We start from the raw sequence: 19,494 nt of genomic DNA on the forward strand, positions 1-19,494 counted from the left end.
TGGGTGCATGATCCCCTGCTCTGTTGGGGCATAGGGGAGGGCTCTGGAGGACTCCCGGTTGGCCACTGCTAGAGCCATAAAATTGCAAAGCGCTGACAAGCCTCTCCAACCAACGTGACGGCCCTGCCTGCATCATTACGACAGCTACGCCTCAGCAGATTTCCACCCAAGAATCTTGCAGAGGCAAACCTTGTAGTACAGCACTGCCTACTGGAAAAAAGGAGTAAGTTACCACTCAAAACTGGAAGAAAATATTTTTTCCTCTTTTTTCTTTTTCTGCTTTTCTTTTTCTTCCTTCTCCTTTCCCTACGTGAACTTCATTATCCTTAGATGTTATACTTTTTATTCTTGATTTTTGCAAGGGTTTCATTTCTGACACTTTCTCTTCTTTTTTTAATCTCTTCCCTTCTTCTATCACTTTTTTCTTTTCCTTTTTTTCTCCCTTTTTTCCCCTTCTCATCTGAATGTCATTTTTCATCAAATTATTATATTTTAGACTCATACTTCTTTTTGTGGCATTTTGCTTGTTTTTTACTGCATTTAAAAAAATTTTTTTTCAGTTTCTGCTTTTTATTATCTGTAGTTTTTGTCATAGTTATCATTATTTATAGATATTTCATTTTTTCACTGTATTTTTTTCTACTTTCTTTATTTTTTATTTTTCAGTTATCTCTTGTTAGGGTTATTAACAATACCACCCACAAATGGCATCAAGGAAAAAGAAATCAAATATGAATATACAAGACAGAGATGTAGCTCAGATAGATGATGAAAAATCTCCAGGAAAAAAATCTCAATTACATGGAAGCCTTGGAGCTTAATGACAGAAAATTCAAAATTGAAGTTCTAAAAATACTCAATAAGATACAAGAAAACAATGAAAGGCAATTTAGTGAGCTCAAAAAACAACAAAAAAAAATACTTCACTAAGAAAACTGGAATGATAAAAAACAAAACAAGGATGAAAAACTCACTATACAAACTGAAAAATGAGGTAACAAGCTTAGCTATTAGAACAGATAGAGGAGAGAATCGGTGACATTGAAGACAGGTAACTAGAAATACCACAGAGAGAAGAGACTCACAAATTTAAAACAATGAAAAATCCCTACAAGAATAGTCTGATTTCATCAGAAAGAGCAATATAAGAATAATGGTTATATTAGAAGAAAAAGAGAGGGAAAAGGGAATGGAGAACATATTGAAACAAATAATCAACGAGAACTTCCCAAGCCTGCGGAAAGTTAGAGCCTCGAATCCAAGAAACAAACAGAATGCCGAGTTACATCAACCCAAACATACCTACTACAAGGCACATCGTAATGAAATTATCACAAATCAATGACAAAGAATCTTCAAGGCAGCCAGGGAAAAGAAGAACATAACATATAAAGGAAGGCCCGTTAGGCTATCATCAGATTTCTCAGCAGAAACTATACAAGCCAGAAGAGAGTGGATTTCAACATTTAAAGTACTGAAAGAGAGAACTACCAGCCAATAATACTATATCCTTCAAAGCTATCTTTCAAATATGAAGGGGAAATGAAAACATTAACAGACATATAGAAGCTGAGGGAATTTATCACCAGAAAACCCTCACTACACGAAATACTAAAGGGGGTGATCTGACCAGATACAAAGAACAAAACAAAACAAAACTACAAGTAAAAATGTTAACAAACCCACAATAAAAACAAGGATAATCTGTGACAACAATAATATAAAAGGGGAGAGTTTGATAAAGAACAGCAGCAGCAGTAGCAAAGGAGGATGGAGTGCAGAAGCAACATGAGATAATGGACTCTAATAAATACGATAATTTTTCTTTTAATAACCTAATGGTAAACACCCCTGATAATATCACTACTGAAACATATAGCTTATAAAAAGAAGAAACAGAAGATAGTAGTATGGAATACCACCAAACAAAAACAAATAACAGAAAAACAAAAAAGAACCAAACAAGACACAAAGCTATCAGAAAGCAGCATATAAAATGGCAATAAGAAATCCTCAAGTATCAATAATCACACTAAATGTAAATGGACTGAACTCACCAATAAAGAGGCACAGAGTAGCAGATTGGATCAAGAAGCAAAAGTCAACAATATGCTGCCTTGAAGAAACACATCTAAGCTACAATGATAAAAATAGATTCAAAGTGAAAGGTTAGAAAATGATTCTCCAAGCAAATAATATCCAAAGAAAAGCAGGTATAGCCATACTCATATCTGACAACGCTGACTACAAGACAACAAAGGTAACCAGAGACAAAGATGGACATTTCATAATGATAAAGGGGACATTGTATGTAGAAGACATAACACTTCTTAATATATTAGATATGCACCAAACCAGGGGGCACCAAAATATATAAGACATCTACTAACCGAATTAAAAGAACAAACTGAAAAAAAATATAATCATACTTGGAGACCACAATACACCATTAATGGCTTCAGATCATTCATCCAAAAAGCAAATCAATAAAGAAATAATGGTTTTAAATGAAACACGAGAACAAATGGACATAATAGACATCTACAGGACATTTCATCCCAAAATGTCAGAGTATACATTATTTTTTCCAGTGTACATGGCATATATCAAGAATAGATCATATATGCTCTGCCACAAAACTAACTTCAACAACTTCAGAAAGATTGGAATTATACCAAGCATATTCTCTGATCACAAAGCTTTGAAACTAAAATTCAACTGCAAAAAAGAAGTAGGAGGGGGCAGAAGTCTTGGCGGCCACTGTGGAGGTCCGAGCCGGCGCGCAACCCTGCCTGTGGCACAGGTGCACCGACAGAAGCAGTGGAAGCTGGGTGACCTTGGGGGTAATCCGAGTGGGAGTGAGCAGGTCCGGCCGCAGAGGTGGGAGATGCAGCAGCTGCTAAGGAGGTCTGAGCGGATGTGCAACGCCCCCCACTCCCGCGTGCGCGCGCCGCAGACCAGCCCTCAGCGGCAGCGGAGGCTGAGGAAGCCCCGGAAGCAGTCCGAGTGGGCGGAGGCGGAAGCCACAGTGGACACTACGGAGGCCCAAGCCCATGCACAAACTTGCCCACGGCACAGGCCTGCCCTCAGCAGCAGCAGAGGCTGGGGCAGCCTTGGAAGCAGTCCAAGCTGGTGTGCATAGGCATGCATGAGTCCGCCTGGGGCAACAGAGGCCGCGGAGGCGGGCTGACACCAGCAGCACCTGACCCCAAACGGGGAGCAACAGCGGCAGCGGGCTGGTGGACAGACCACACAACAGGAACACAGGGGCCACACCTACTGGACCCCTGTGAATAACCCTACTGAGTGCTGAAAAAGAAGAAAAAAACAAAATAAAATAAATAAAAAGTCTGGATCGAATGACAACTGAGGCTAAGGAGCAGGCCACATCCAATACCGTACCTAATCACTGAATTATAGTACTGAGCCCAACAAGTAGCCAGCAATAAGAGGCAACAGAAAGCGGATCTCAGGGGAACTTGAACTTTTAAAGAAACTTGCCCCCGGCCAAGAGTAGATAAAAGAAAGTCTAGGAGTACAGCTGATATTTACAGTGGCACCTGGGCCCAGCAGAGGCAGCCCCAAGATCTGGATCACCTGTAGATCCAAAAAGGTTGGTAAGAGCCAGTCACAGGCAGTGACCTTCACTGATCTGCACCAGGCCCCAGACAGGGAGGTACAGGGCAGGCACATTCAGCGGCCAGATACAGAAAGCACCAGTTTAAGACCTAACAACCCTTGTTAACATGGAAGCCTAAGGAAGGATTCCTCACACCTGACCCAGCTAAGACATAGAAAACGCCAACACAAACAGCAAAAAAGAACAGTGATAGTAGATAAGTAGCCAACAGCGGATTACAAACAACAGCCAAGGCCAACCCAAGAAGACCTAGAAATAACACAACTGAAAATTGGAGGCAGACAATACCTACCCTAGATTTAGCTAGCTTTACAAACAACACACCCCAACAAGGAGTGTATACACAGACAAAATGGGAAGACAGAGAAATGCAATACAAATGACTCAACAAGAGAAATCCCCAGAGAAAGAACTGAGTGAGATAGAAATAACAAAAATACTGGATGCAGAGTTTAAAATAATGATTATTAAAATGCTCAAAGATCGTAGAACAACAATGGATGAACACAATGAGCACCTAAATAAAGAGGTAACAAGCATCAAAAAGGACATTGAAATAATAAAGAAAAACCAGTCAGAAATGACAACTACAATATCAGAAATAAACACTACATTAGAAGGAATTAAAACCAGGCTGGATGAAGCAGAGGACTGAATCAGTGATTTAGAAGACGATAAACGAAAGCATGGAAGAAGAGCAGCAAAAAAAAAAAAGGCTAAAAATGTCTGAGGAAACTCTAAGAGAGCTCTGTGACAACATGAAGAGAAACAACATCTACATCATAGGGGTTCCTGAAGAAGAAGAGAAAGAATAAGGGATAGAGAGCCTGTTTGAAGATATCATACCTGAAAACTTCCCTAAATTGATGCAGGAAAAGGTCATACAAGTTCAAGAAGCAAGACATTTCTATTAAAGAGAAACCCAAAGAAACTTACACCAAGACACATCATAATTAAAATACCAAAGCTAAGAGATAAAAACAAAAAATACTAAGAGCTGCAAGGAAAAAAAAAGTCAATCACCCATAAAGGAGCCCCCATAAGGATGACATCCGACTTCTCAACAGAAACACTTGAGGCCAGAAAGGAATGGCAAGAACTATTCAAAGTAATGCAGAACAAGAGCCTACAACTAAGACTTCAATATCTAGCAAGGCTATCATTTAAAATCGAAGGAGAAATAAAAAGATTCCCAGACAAAAAAAAAACTCAAGGAATTCATTACAACCAAACCAATGCTGCAAGAAATGTTAAGAGGCCTGTTGTAAACAGAACAAAAGGGGAAAAATATAGTAAAAGAGGAATGTAGATTTAAAGAATAAAATGGCAATTAACAACTACATATCAATAACAACCTTAAACGTAAATAGATTAAACGATCCAATCAAAAGACATAGGGTAGCTGCATGGATAAGAAAACAGGACCCATACATATGCTGTTTACAAGAGATACACCTCAAAACCAAAGATACACACAGATGGAAAGCAAAAGGTTGGAAAAAAGTGTTTCATTCAAATGGAAATGAAAAGAAGCTGAGTAGCAATACTTATATCAGACAAAACGGACTTTAAAACAAAGGCTATAGTAAGAGATAAAGAAGGTCACTGATAAAGGGAGTAATCCAACAGGAAGATATAACCATTATAGATATCTATGCACCTAATATAGGAGCACCTAAATATATAAAGCAGACTTTGATGGACATAAAGGGCAAGATCAACAACAATATGATAATAGTAGGGGATTTCAATACCTCAATAACATCACTAGATAGAGCCTCAAGAAAGAAAATTAAAAAAGACAACAGCAGACTTAAAGGACATACTAGATCAACTGGATTTAATAGATACCTTCAGAACCTTTCACCCTAAAGCAGCAGAATATACATTTTTTTCAAGTGCTCATGGTAAATTCTCTGGGATAGACCACATATTAGGGCACAAAACGGGTCTCAACAAATTTAAGAAGATTGAAATCATATCAAGCATCTTCTCTGATTACAATGGCATGAAACTAGAAATCAACTACAACAGAAAAACTGAAAAATACTCAAACACTTGGAAACTAAATAGCATGTTATTAAATAAAGAATGGGTAAACAATGAGATCAAAGAAGAAATAAAAAAATTCTTAGAAACGAAAGAAAATGAGCATACAACAACTTAAAATTTATGGGACACAGTAAAAGCAGTCCTCAGAGGGAAGTTCATAGGATTACAGGCATACCTCAAGAAGCTAGAAAAAGTTCAAATAAACAACTTACCCCTGCATCTAAAAGAACTAGAACTAGAACAGCAAGTAAAGCCCAGAGGAAGTAGATGGAAGGAAATAATAAAAATCAGAGTGGGAATAAATGACATAGAGGCTAAAAAAACAATAAAGAGGATCAATGAAACCAAGAGCTGGTTCTCTGAAAAGATAAACAAGACCAATGAACCTTTAAATAGACTCATCAAGAAAAAAAGAGAGAGGACTCAAATAAATAAAATTAGAAATGAGAGTGCAGAAATAACAACTGACACAACAGAAACACAAAATATTGTAAGAAAATACTATGAAGAACTGTATGCCAAAAAATTAGACAACCTAGGTGAAATGGACAAATTCCTTGAAACATACAATCTTTCAAAAATAAATTAGGCAAAATCAGAAAACCTAAACAGACCGATTACAACAAATGAGATAGAAACAGTTATAAAAAAAACTCCCAACAAACAAAAGCTCTGGGCCAGATGGCTTCACAGGTGAATTCTACCAAATAGTCAAAGAGGAACTAACTCCTATCCCTTTCAAGCTATTTCAAAAACTTCAAAAGGAGGGAAGACATCCAAGCTCCTTTTATCAGGCGAGCATAATTGTGATTCCAAAACCAGGCAAAGACAACACAAAAAAAGAAAATTATAGGCCAGTATCTCTGATGTATTTAGATGTTAAAATTCTCAACAAAATATTAGCAAACCGGATCTAGCAATACATGAAAAAAATCATACATCATGATCAAATAGGATTTATTCTGGGGAGGCAAGGCTGGTACAATATTTGCAAATCAATGTGATTCATCATATAAACAAAAGGAGAAAAACCATATGATAAAATCAATAGATGCAGAAAAAGCATTTGAAAAAATCCAGCACCCATTTATGATCAAAACTCTCAGCAAAGTGGGAATACAGGGAACATACCTCAAGATCATAAAGGCCATCTATGACAAACCCACAGCCAACATTATACTCAATGGGCAAAAATTAAAAGCAATCCTCTTAAGATCAGGAATAAGGGAGGGGTGCCCCCTTTCACCACTCTTATTCAATATAGTTCTGAAAGTCCTAGCCACAGCAATAAAACAAGAAGAAGAAATAAAAGGCATCCCTCCAAATTGGAAAAGAAGTAAAACTACCATTATTTGCTGATGATATGATACTGTATGTAGAAAACCCTAAAGCAGGGGTCCCCAAACTTTTTACACAGGGGGCCAGTTCACTGTCCCTCAGACCGTTGGAGGGCCGGACTATAAAAAAACTATGAACAAATCCCTATGCGCACTGCATATATCTTATTTTAAAGTAAAAAAACAAAACAGGAACAAATACAATATTTAAAATAAAGAACAAGTAAATTTAAATCAACAAACTGACCAGTATTTCAATGGGAACTATGGGTTTGCTTTTGGCTAATGAGATGGTCAATGTGCTCCTCTCAATGACCACCAATGAAAGAGGTGCTTCTTCCAGAAGTGCGGCGGGGGCCGGATAAATGGCCTCAGGGGGCCGCATGCGGCCCGCAGGCCATAGTTTGGGGACCCCTGCCCTAAAGTCTCCATCAAAAACCACTGGACCTGATAATTAATTCAGCAAGGTGGCAGGATATAAAATTAATACTCAGAAATCAGAGGCATTTTTATACACGAACAATGAACTGTCTGAAAGAGAAATTAAGGAAGCAATCCCCTTCACTATTACAATAAAAAGAATAAAGTACCTAGGAGTAAATTTAACCAAGGAGATTAAAGACTTGAACTCGGAAAATTATAAAACATTGATAAAAAAAATCAAGGAAGATACAAACAAGTGGAAGCATATACCGTGTTCATGGATAGGAAGAATACCATCATTAAAATGTCTACATTACCCAAAGCAATTTATAAATTCAGTGCGATACCAATTAAAATACCAATGACATACTTCAAAGATATAGAACACATATTCCAAAAATTTATATGGAACCAAAAAAGAACACGAATAGCCTCAGCAATCTTGAAAAAGAAGAATAAAGTGGGTGGTATCACACTTCCTGATATCAAGTTATACTACAAGGCCACTGTACTCAAAACAGCTTGGTACTGGCATAAGAACAGGAATACAGATCAATGGAACAGAACAGAGAACCCAGAAATAAACCCATACCTTTATGGACAACTGATATTTGACAAAGGAGGTAAGAGCATACATGGAGTAAAGACAGCCTCTTCAACAAATGCTGTTGGGAAAATTGGACATCTACCTGCAAAAAAATGAAACTAGACCACCAACTTACACCATTCACAAAAATAAACTCAAAATGGATAAAAGACTTAAATGTAAGTCGTGAAACCATAAGCATCTTAAAAGAAAACATAGGCAGTAAGCTCTCTGACATCTCTCGCAGCAATACATTTGCCGATTTATTTCCAGGGGTAAGTGAAATAAAAGACAGGATAAACAAATGGGACTATATCACACTAGAAAGCTTTTGCACAGCTAAAGACAATATTAACAGAATGAAAAGAAAAACCACACAATGAGAGAACATATTCGACAATACATCTGATAAGTGGTTAATAACCAAAATTTATAAAGAACTTGTAAAACTCAACACCAGGAAGATAAACAATCCAAAATAAAAAATGGGCAAAAGAAATGAATAGACACTTCTCCAAAGAGGACATACAGATGGCCAGTAGGCAGATGAAAAAATGTTCAACATCACTAATCATTAGAGGAATGCAAATTAAATCCACAATGAGATATCACTTCACACCAGTCAGAATAGCGCTCATAAACAAAAAGCACAGAATAAGTGCTGGCGAGGATGCGGAGAAAAGGGAACCCTCCTGCACCGCTGGTGGGAATGCAGACTGGTGTGTAGCCACTGTGGAAAACAGTATGAAGATTCCTCAAAAAACTGAAAACAGAACTGCCTTTTGACCCAGCCATCCCACTTTTAGGAATATATCCCAAGAACACCATATCACTAATTCAAAAGAAGAAATGTGAATTCCCATATTTATGGCAGCATTGTTTTCAATAGCCAAGATCTGGAAACAGCCCAAGTGCCCATCAGTGGACGAGTGGATTAAAAAGCAGTGGTACATATATACAATGGAATACTATGGGGCTATGAAAAAGAAGGAAATCTTACCTTTTGCGACAACATGGATGGACTTGGAAACTATTATGTTAAGTGAAATAAGCCAAGCAGAGAAAGAAAAATACCATATGACCTCACTCATTTGAGGAATCCAATGAACAATGTGAACTGAGGAACAAAATAAAGATAGAGGTGGGATCAAAGGGACCAGAGGAAAAGAGGACAGAGGGAAAGGGGATGATAGGATGAAATAATCCTGAAGGGGAGGGGGGAGGGTGCTATGGGAAAGGGGGCAAGGGTGAGGTTGAGGGCAATTCGGGGGAGGAGGGATGCATTCAGGGCAACACTAGAATCTTTGTAAACACAATAAATTAAAACCAATTAAAAAAGTAAACAAACCCACAAAAATGTAAAATTAAACAACATGCTTCTAAAAAATGACTGGGTCAAAGAAGAAATAAAAGGAGTTCAAAAGATATATACAAACAAAAATGACAACACGACATATCAGAATCTCTGGGATACAGCGAAGGCAGTAATAAGAGGGAAGTTCATATCATTACAAGCTTATATGAAAAAACAAGAGAGAATCCAAGTAAATAACCTAACATCACATCTTAAGGAACTAGAAAGGAACAAAGGCAACCCAAAACCAGCAGAAGAAAGGAAAAAATTAAAAGTATAGTAGAAATAAATGAAATAGAGAACAGAAAAACTATAGAAAAGATTAATACAACAAAGAGTTGGTTCTTTGAAAAGATCAACAAAACTGACAAACCCCAGGCAAGACTCACTAAGGAAAAAAGAGAAAGAACTCATATAAATAAAATCCAAAATGAAAGAGGAGAAATTACCACAGATATCATAGATATACAAAGGATTATTGTACAATACTATGAAAAACTATACGGCACCAAATTCAATAATCTAGAGTAAATGGATAAACTCTTACAACAACAACAATTTTCCTAGACTGAATCACAAAGAAGTAGAAAGCCTAAATAGAACGATAAGCAGGCAGGAAATAGAAACAACTATCAAAAACCTCTCCCAAAATAAAAGTCCGGGGCCAGATGTGTATACTAGTGAATTCTACCAAACATTCAAAAAAGATCTGGTTTATATCCTTTTCAAAGTCTTCCAAAAAACTGAAGAAGAAACAAAACATCCAAACATATTATATGAGGCCAACATAACCCTCATACCAAAACCTGGCAAGGACAACACAAAAAAAGAAAATTACAGACCAGTATCTCTAATAACTACAGATGCAAAAATCCTAAACAAAATACTAGCAAATCAAATACAACAACACATTAAAAAAGTAATTCATCATGATCAAGTGAGATTCATCAAAGAAACATAAGGATGGTTCAACATACGTAAAAGGATTAATATAATACACCTTATAAACAAAACAAAGAACAAAAACCCTATGAGCCTATCAATAGATGCAGAAAAGGCAGTTGATAAAATATAACATCCTTTTATGTTTAAAACACTCAACAAAATGGGTATAGAAGGAAAATAACTGAACATAAAAAAGGCCATTTACAACAAACCATCGGCTAATGGCCAATAGATATATGAAAAAATGTTCATCTTCACTAGCTATTAGAGAAATGTACATCACAACTACAATGAGATACCACTTCATAACTGTTAGATTAGCTATTATCAACAAGACAGGTAATAACAAGAGTTGGAGAGGTTGCGGAGAAGAAGGAACCCTTATTCACTGTTGGTGGGAATGTAAATTAGTACAATCATTATGGAAGAAAGTATGGTGGTTCCTCAAAAAATTAAGAATACAGTGGTACCTTAAGATATGAGTTTAATTTGTTCTGTAACCGAGCTCTTAAGTCAGTGAACTCAAACAAACTTCTCCCATTTAAAATAACTGAAATAAATTTAATCCGTCCCAGCCCTGTAAAACATCCCCAAACCATCCTAAATTATGAAAAAAGACGTTTTTAATTAAGAAACACACATGTATACTTTACCAATGCATAACAAAATATATAAAATAAAAGAAAAACCTGGTATTTAGTACTGTATTCTTACCTTGGAGACAGACAAGTGCAGCTAACAGAGGTGAATGGTGGAGGAGGAGGGAGGGTGGAAGGGATGCAGGCACTGTAGACATGTAAACTAAAACTGCACTTTCTTAACACTAAACTAAAACTGCATTTTCTTTAAACAAAACTAAAACTGCACTTTCTTTACTTAAAATAAAACCACAAAAACTTAATTGTAAAAAAATTCACTTTCTTAACTTTAAACTTAACCTAAGTTTAACATTATGTATTTTTCATTTAATCATCACCTGTTTTTGCCTTTTTGGCTACATTTTCATCACTTTCACTTGCAGGACTTTTGAATAAAAATCTATCCAAAGAGGTTTCCTTTTGCCTGCCTTTTAAAATGTTATGGAAATGTGACAAACAAGGGTCATTAAAAAGTGCTGAAGCATGACCAGTTGAAACTTTTTCTGGGTGTTTCTTTTCAATGAAACTTGAAAGCTTCTCCCACATTGCCAGCATGTCTTTAATTTCACTTGTAGAAATCACTTCCTCCGACTCTACCTCCTCCTCACTACTAATCTCTTGCAGAAGCTCCATATGTTGCATCACCTGTAGCTCCTTCAACTCTTCAGTTGAGAGTTCCTCCTCATGTTCCTCGATGAGCTCGTTTATATCACTGTCATCTACCTCCAGACCCATTGACTTTCTGAGGGACACAATCTCCTCCAATGCTTCTACCTCGGTCTCAGTCTGATTCAAATCCTTTGAAGTCCCTGTCTGCAACAACATCAGGCCATAACTCGTTCCATGCTGAGTTCAAGGTACTTCTTGTAACCTCTTGCCATGCCAAGTCAATAATGCGTAAACATATCACGATGTCGTAATGATCTTTCCAAAACTCTCGAAGGGTTAAAATTGTATGCTCAGTCACCTCAAAGCAGCGACAGAACAAGTGCTTTGTGTAAAGCGTTTTAAATTGGAAATGACCGGCTGATCCATAGGTTGCAAGATTGAAGTCGTGTTGGGTGGGAGGTAGAGGACTTTCACAAATTTGATCTCATAGAGAATGTCATCTTCAAGACCAGGTGGGTGGACTAGAGCATTATCAAGGATTAGTAATGCTTTCACCGGGAGTTTATTTTCTTGAAGATATTTCTTCACTGCAGGACCAAAGACTAGATTTACCCATTCAATAAAAAAATACTGTGTGGCCCTGGCTGGTTGGCTCAGTGGCAGAGCATCGGCCTGGCGTACAGGAGTCCCAGGTTCGATTCCTGGCCGGGGCACACAGGAGAAGCGCCCATCTGCTTCTCCACCCCTCCCCCTCTCCTTCCTCTCTGTCTCTCTCTTCCCCTCCCACAGCCAAGGCTCCATTGAAGCAAAAAGTTGGCCCAGGTGCTGAGGATGGCTTCATGGCCTCTGCCTCAGGCGCTAGAATGGCTCTGGTTGCAACAGAGCAATGCCCCAGATGGGCAGAGCATCGCCCCCTGGTGGGTATGCCGGGTGGATCCCAGTCAGGCGCATGCGGGAGTCTGTCTGACTGCCTCCCCGTTTCCAACTTCAGGGAAAAAAAAAAACAAAAAAACTACTGCGTAACCCATGCCCTAGCATTGGCACGCCACATAACCTGCAGTTTTTCTTTAAGAATCTTGTGAGTCTTCAAGGCTTGAGGATTTTAGGAATGATACACTAGCAGTGGCTTTACTTTACAGTCACTGCTAGAATTTGCACACAATGCAAGGGTCAGATGGTCCTTCATGGGTTTATGGCCTGGCAGCTTCTTCTCCTCTGTGGTGATGAAAGTCCTCTGGGGCATTTTTTTTCCAAAACAATCCTGTTTTGTCACAGTTGAATACTGTTGGGGGATGTAGCCCTCCTTTGCGATAAGCGCAGCAAAACATGCAATGTACTCCTCAGCTGTCTTAACATCAGCACTCACAGCTTCACCATGCCTCACCACCAAGTGGATGCCAGATCTCTTCTTGAAATTTTCAAATTAGCCATGACTTGCCTAAAACATATCTTCTGCTGCCTCTTTTGAGGTTGATGGTTCTTTCTTCTTCAAGTCATAGTAAATAATACGTGCCTTTTCACATATTACAGTCTCTGTCACTGTATCTCCTGTGGGTTCTTTCTTTTTCACCCACACCAGCAGAAGCTTCTCCATTTCTTCATGGATATTTGTCCTTGACTGGGACAGAATTGTAGTTCCTTTTGCTGAATTTGCACTTTTGATGGCATCCTTTTGTTAAGGATAGTACAAATTGTAGATGTATTGTGGTCATACAGCCTTGCCAGTTCAATCACACGTACACCACGCTGTTTTTTTATTCTTTCTTGCTTTACTTCTATCGACATCATTCTCTTCTTCTTCTCACCACTGTCCTTTACACTCACTTTCTTAGGCCCCATGATAGCACACAAAAAGTTAGTAAAAAAATACAAGAATGATTCAAGAACGAGTACAGAGCATGAGATTAGACTTGATTCTGAGGGTAACATGTGAGAAAGAACGATATGTTGGGTGTTGTGCTGCCAATACTGGACCCGTGCGCCAATGCGCCAACTAGCGGCAGCTTCCAGAATCACGACTCATATCTCAGAATTTTGCTCAGATCTCGAACAAAAATATGGATGGACCGAGTCGCAGCTCATATCTTAAAAAATTGTATGTTGGACTGCTCGTATCTCAAGGTACCACTGTAGAACTACCATATGATCCAGCAATCCCTCTACTGTGTGTATACCCGCAAAACTCGAAAACACGGGTACGTAAAGACACATGCAGACCCATGTTCATCGCAGCATTGTTCACAGTGGCCAAGACATGGAAACAGCCAAAATGCCCTTCAATAGAGAATTGGATCAAGAAGATTTGGTACACATATACAATGGAATAAATACTACTCAGCCATAAGAAATGACACAGTGCCATTTACGACAACATGGATGGACCTTGATAACATTATACTGAGTGAAATAAATCAGAAAAAGCTAAGAACTATATGATTCCATACATAGGTGGGACACAAAATTGAGACTCATGGACACAGATAAAAGTACAGTGGTTGCCGGGGGGAGGGGAAGGGGAGAGAGGGAGGGGGTTGGAGGAGGGGGAGGGGCTTAAAGAAACAAATATAGGGTGAAGAAGAATGATTTAACTTTGGATGATGGGTATAAGGCATGATCAACTGTCCAAATGATGTGGAGATGTTTTCTCTAAATACAGTGTGTTTGTAAAGTCATGGTGCGCTTTTGACCGATCACAGGAAAGCAACAAAAGACGATAGAAATTTGAAATCTGCACCAAATAAAAGGAAAACTCTCCCAGTTTCTGTAGGATGATGTGGCAGCATGTGCGCATGCGCAGATGATGGCGTAACACAGTGTATACAGCGGAGCAGCCCACGGCCATGCCAGTCGAGATGTGCACGGTACAGAGGAAAGTTCAGTGTGTTCTGTGTCTCGCTCAATTCGAATCCTGACCAAAGTGCAACATGAATTTCGGTGCGTTTATAACAAAGCGCCACCACATAGGAATAACATTACTCGGTGGGATAAGCAGTTGAAGGAAACTGGCAGTTTGGTGGAGAAACCCCGTTCTAGTAGGCTATCAGTCAGTGACGAGTCTGTAGAGGCTATATGGGATAGCTATCTAAGGAGCCCTAAAAAATCTGTGCGTGAGCCCACATCGAACTGCACTGAATAGGTATGAAACTGGGAGAGTTTTCCTTTTATTTGGTGCAGATTTCACATTTCCATCATCTTTCGTTGCTTTCCTGTGACTGGTAAAAAGTGCACCATGACTTTATGGACAAACTGTATATGTGCTCTAGTTGACCAATGTCACCCTGTTAAATTTAATTGTCTAAATAAAAAAAAGAAAAAAAGAAAATAGAAACTGACAAAATACATTTCTTTTCTAAGCTTTCTAATCTAGTCAACTGAAGAGCAGGCAAACTTTAAATGAGAATAACCCACACACTTTAATCCTTGAAAAAGACACTAAGAGAAATATAAGAAATCAAGGCGATCCTATCCAGTTTGCTCATTCATTCACTCATATATATTTGTTCTATGCTTTTTATGTACAAGTGAAGCCCACTTCTAGACTGGTCTGTTTCAATAACTGAGAAAGTTATGAAACGTAAGATTATCTCTCAAATTAAAGAAATAATTCCAGAGTTTTAGGTCTTTTTTTGTCTTTTCAAATAATATAAGTTACTCTGATCAAGCAAGGATATTCGAAATATAATTTGGCAGACTGGAAAAGCTTATGCAAAATTAGCTCTTTTTATAGAACTTGGGATCAGAAAATAAGTAAAGGCTTCCATGAAGAACATAGTCTAAACATCAGTGTTAAGTTACCCAAAATAGTTCTTTTAAACACAACTAACCAAATGGATTAATGATAAACATCTTACAAGAAGAAAATACAAAAACATTTACCTCGTCTTCAACATCAATAAACGTACTCATATCTAGCTCTTCGGGAAATGCCATCCGATCATTCAATTTAATCCTGTGCATGGTTGTATAATCAAAATCAAACCTTTTCAATTGTAAGGTCAGCAGATAAGGAAAATGCAAAAACCGAAGACCCTAAAAAAAAGAGGGACCTATTAAATACTGACTATTATCTCAGGTATTTAAGTATTAATTTCTATCTGGCATCTACCTTTCGTGCATCACATTTCTTTTTACAACGTTCACAAAAATATTGATTTGGGCCATCCAGGATCTCTGGCTGAATAAATGCATGCAGTGCTTCTTCCTAGAGAGAAAAAATTTGTTTCATAATTACTTAGTATTATAATATTAATGACAAAGTTCTGAATATAAAAACATTGCAATTACCAAAATACTTACAATAGAATGCCTAGAAAATTAGGAACTCAAAATGCAAAAAGGAAAATACACAAAATCAACAAAATGTTATTATAAAAACTGAGCAAAAAGGTAATTACTTATTTCATACTGTATGAGATCCGCCTTTCCTAGTATTGCACATCAGTTATTTTACCTAGATTTTACTGACTTTGCATAGTGGTGTTTGCCTAAATATCTAATAAAAATCCTCAGACTTTAGATTAAAAAGTAATTCCATACTTCTTAGAAAAGCAGTTGCATGCATCATTTCAATCTTCTTGTAAAAGATGTTTTTAAACTGTACAGTAAATAACACAGAACTCTGAAGAATTCACAGTATCCATACACTTAAAAATCTAATAATTATACTTAATGACTATATTTAGATTCAACCAGTTATCCACCACTGCACTAGTATAAAGGTTGAAAATCAATGTGCATTCTTCTCACTGCATGTCAGATACTGCTCCATTTGAAATGTATAATGAGAGCTCCTGGCTTGTTCACCTAGTGTACCATGTGGTTCTCTTTTCTCCATACAGCCTTAGGACAGAAGCAAAACATTTAGTATGAATACTGTTGAAGAATTAATGGGCATTAAGTTAATTTTTAATTAATAATTTTTTACAATTGAAAAAACAAATTTTAGTTAATACAACATATGTTTCATAATCTCAAATTTCATTTGATGTCATCTCTTCTCCATACAGTCTAAGTAGAACTATTGACAACACACATTTATTTGATATAATAAAAAAGAAGTGGAATCATTAAGAAGTATTTTCAAATATTTCTGTTGTTCCTCAAAAGACAGATGAGATTGATCTGACAAAATGGACTTAGTCGTAAAATAGCTGCCAAAGCTTAAAAAAACTACCATGCACAAAGTTTGACATAGTTCATTGAAAAGAGATTAAAGATATGAAAATATATTCAAAATATTTCTAACTTCATCCATCCTCTATTTGTTCTCAAAAATACAAGAAGATCAAAGATGGGGAGACCCAGGGGTTTTCCACATGACCAAGCATTTTACTGGAAGTCACAGAAAAGGACACATTTAGAAAAGGATTTTTTTCTCTAAAGTATATTTTAAGCATAAAAAATAGATTCTTTAAAAAGAGTAAAATAAACTTTCAGAAAAATCACATATATAGCTAAACACAGAACATCAAATTCGTTGTTTTCCAAATGGAGGTAATTTGAAAAATTACCAATTAAAATATTCAATATCTGAAACAAATAAAGAATCGGAGGGTGGGTTAGGGGAGGAGGAAGAGTGAAAAATTATCTTACTCAAATTCTATCATGCTAGGCTAAGGTGTATGTATATTGGTCTCTGGCTTACAGTTTATGCCCAGAGCTTACATATGTATTTTTTTAACCCTGAGAAAAGTTTAAAGAACAGAAAATTCCCATTAGCTATTTAATTAGACTCACCAAGGTTAACATTTTGCTACCTTTGCTTTATCATTATCCCACCCATATACATGTATATTTTATGCTTTTCCTCTTAATACTTACTTCAATGTGACCTTTTAAGAACAAGAATATTCTTAAACATTAGTTATCAAACTCAGAAAAATTTAATATTGAGAAAGTGCTTCTGTCCATCCACATTCTAATTCTAAAAATGTCTGTAACAGCATTTCTGCCCTTCCAATATAGAAGGAAATTCAGGGTCAGATTGCACCAGCTGGCTACCTCTTCAGATTCCTTTTTTTCTTTAACATCCCAAAGCCTTTCTTTCATGGCATTAATACATTTTTGTAGAGGCCATTTATTTTATACAATGTTCCATAATTTGGGCTTCTCTGATTTTCCTCATGATTAGATCATGATTATGCATTCCTTTCTAGACTACAATGGTATTTCCTTTTAAGTGTATCACAGTTGCAGGCCATCATGCTCCTGTACTCCTTATTAGTGGCATTCACTTTAATCACAGTCAGGATATTCTCCAGTTTTCTACTATACAGTTATTCTTCCCTTTTCAAGCTAATAAGAAATCTGTAAAAGGGCCCTGGCTGGTTGGCTCAGTGGTAGACCGTTGGCCCGTTGTGTGTAAGTCCCAGGTTCAATTCCCGGCCAGGGCACACAGGAGAATAGCCCTTCTGCTTCTCCATCCCTTCCCTTTTCCTTTCTGTCTATCTCCCTCTTCCCCTCCCACAGCCAAGGCTCCATTGGAGCAAAGTTGGCCCGGGCACTGAGGATAGCTCTGTGGCCTCCGCCTCAGGTGCTAGAATTGCTCTGGTTGCAAAAGAGTAATGGCCCAGATGGGCAGAGCGTCGCCCCCTAGTGGGCTTGCCGGGTGGATCCTGGTTGGGTGCATATGGGAGTCTTTCTCTCTGCCTCCCCACTTCTCACTTCAGAAAAATAAAAATAAAAAAGATTTTAAAGAACGATTCTACTTTATTCTAGAGAGAGGGGATATAGAGAAAAGAAACTTGGGGGAGAAGCAGGAAGCATCAACTTGTAGTATCTACTTCTCTTATATATGCCTTGACCAACAAGTCAAGGGTTTCAAAATGGTGACCTCAACATTCAAGGTCAATATTTTATCCACTGCGCCACCACAGGTCAGGCCTTGCTTAAACCAAATTCTAACATAATGTTTGCTTTTATGAGCCAACTTGAAAATCTTTTTCTTTTATCAGAAAATTTAAGCCCATTCATATTTGATATCACTGCTGTTTCGTCTTGGTCACCATTGTCTATTATAATTGTATTAAGTAACATTTACTATGTTCTTTTCTATATGTAATATGTTTGCTTCTTTATATTTTGGTTATTTAGAAAGATCAGTAATTTTGGTGTAGTGCATTTATACTTTTGTTATTGCCCTTCATCCTTTTATTTTTTCCCTTTTTTCTTACTCATGCTTGTAGTTTTCAGTCTGCCAATTCTAAATGGTACTTGCCACCTATTCAACAGTCTATGATCTTATTCTCCTTTCCCTTTGTTTTCTTAGTATTTTTGTCCTTTGTCTAATATTTCATATTATTCTTCTACCCATGTCCCCACACTCTGAAAATTTAGTCCTTATTTCTACAATTCAATAAATCAAATACACACAGTCCTTTGCTGGAGTTTCCCCAATGATCCTGCTGTTGGATGGAGGTCATTCTCTAATAAACTCCACAGGAAGGGCTCATGATTATAACATTCAATGAGTTCTTCAATGTTCAAAATTGGTTTTGTATCACAATGCTAATTGAAGAAACACTTAGCTGGATATTAAATCCTTGGCCTGTACTTTCTTCTTTTAGGTTTCTTGATAATTTGTTCCTTTTTATTACTGAGTAGTATTCTATGATTTGTATGTACAAGTTTGTTAATCACTCACTTGTTGAAGGACAACTGGGCTGATTCCAGCTTTGGAATATTAAGATAAAGATGCTATGATCATTTGTGTACAGGTTTTGTGTGAACACAAGTTTTCACTTCCCTGGGATAAATAACCAAGAGTACAATTGCTGAAGTTTATGGTAATTATGTGTTTAGTTTTATAAGAAACTATCTGTGACATTTCTCATTCCCACCAAATATGTGAGTTGGTCCACACTGTCACAAGGTTTTAATGCTGTCATTATTTTTCATTTTAGTCATTTTGT

The 19,494-nt window shown here is 37.3% G+C and overlaps 1 protein-coding gene across 3 annotated transcripts in view; it reads right to left on the reverse strand.

Annotated features, from left to right (window-relative positions):
• Nucleotides 1-19,494, reverse strand: part of USP47 (ubiquitin specific peptidase 47) — a 128,977-nt gene that overhangs the window by 38,885 nt on the left and 70,598 nt on the right. For all 3 annotated transcript variants that reach the window (XM_066365610.1, XM_066365603.1, XM_066365619.1), the window contains 2 exons: nt 15,690-15,785; nt 15,461-15,613 (listed from right to left, as the gene is read on the reverse strand). In XM_066365610.1, coding sequence (XP_066221707.1) covers nt 15,461-15,613; nt 15,690-15,785 — 249 coding nt within the window. The remainder of the gene's footprint in view (nt 1-15,460; nt 15,614-15,689; nt 15,786-19,494) is intronic.

This window comes from Saccopteryx leptura, chromosome 1 (assembly GCF_036850995.1).
Source record: "Saccopteryx leptura isolate mSacLep1 chromosome 1, mSacLep1_pri_phased_curated, whole genome shotgun sequence".
In the NCBI taxonomy this organism is placed as follows: Eukaryota; Metazoa; Chordata; class Mammalia; order Chiroptera; family Emballonuridae; genus Saccopteryx; species Saccopteryx leptura.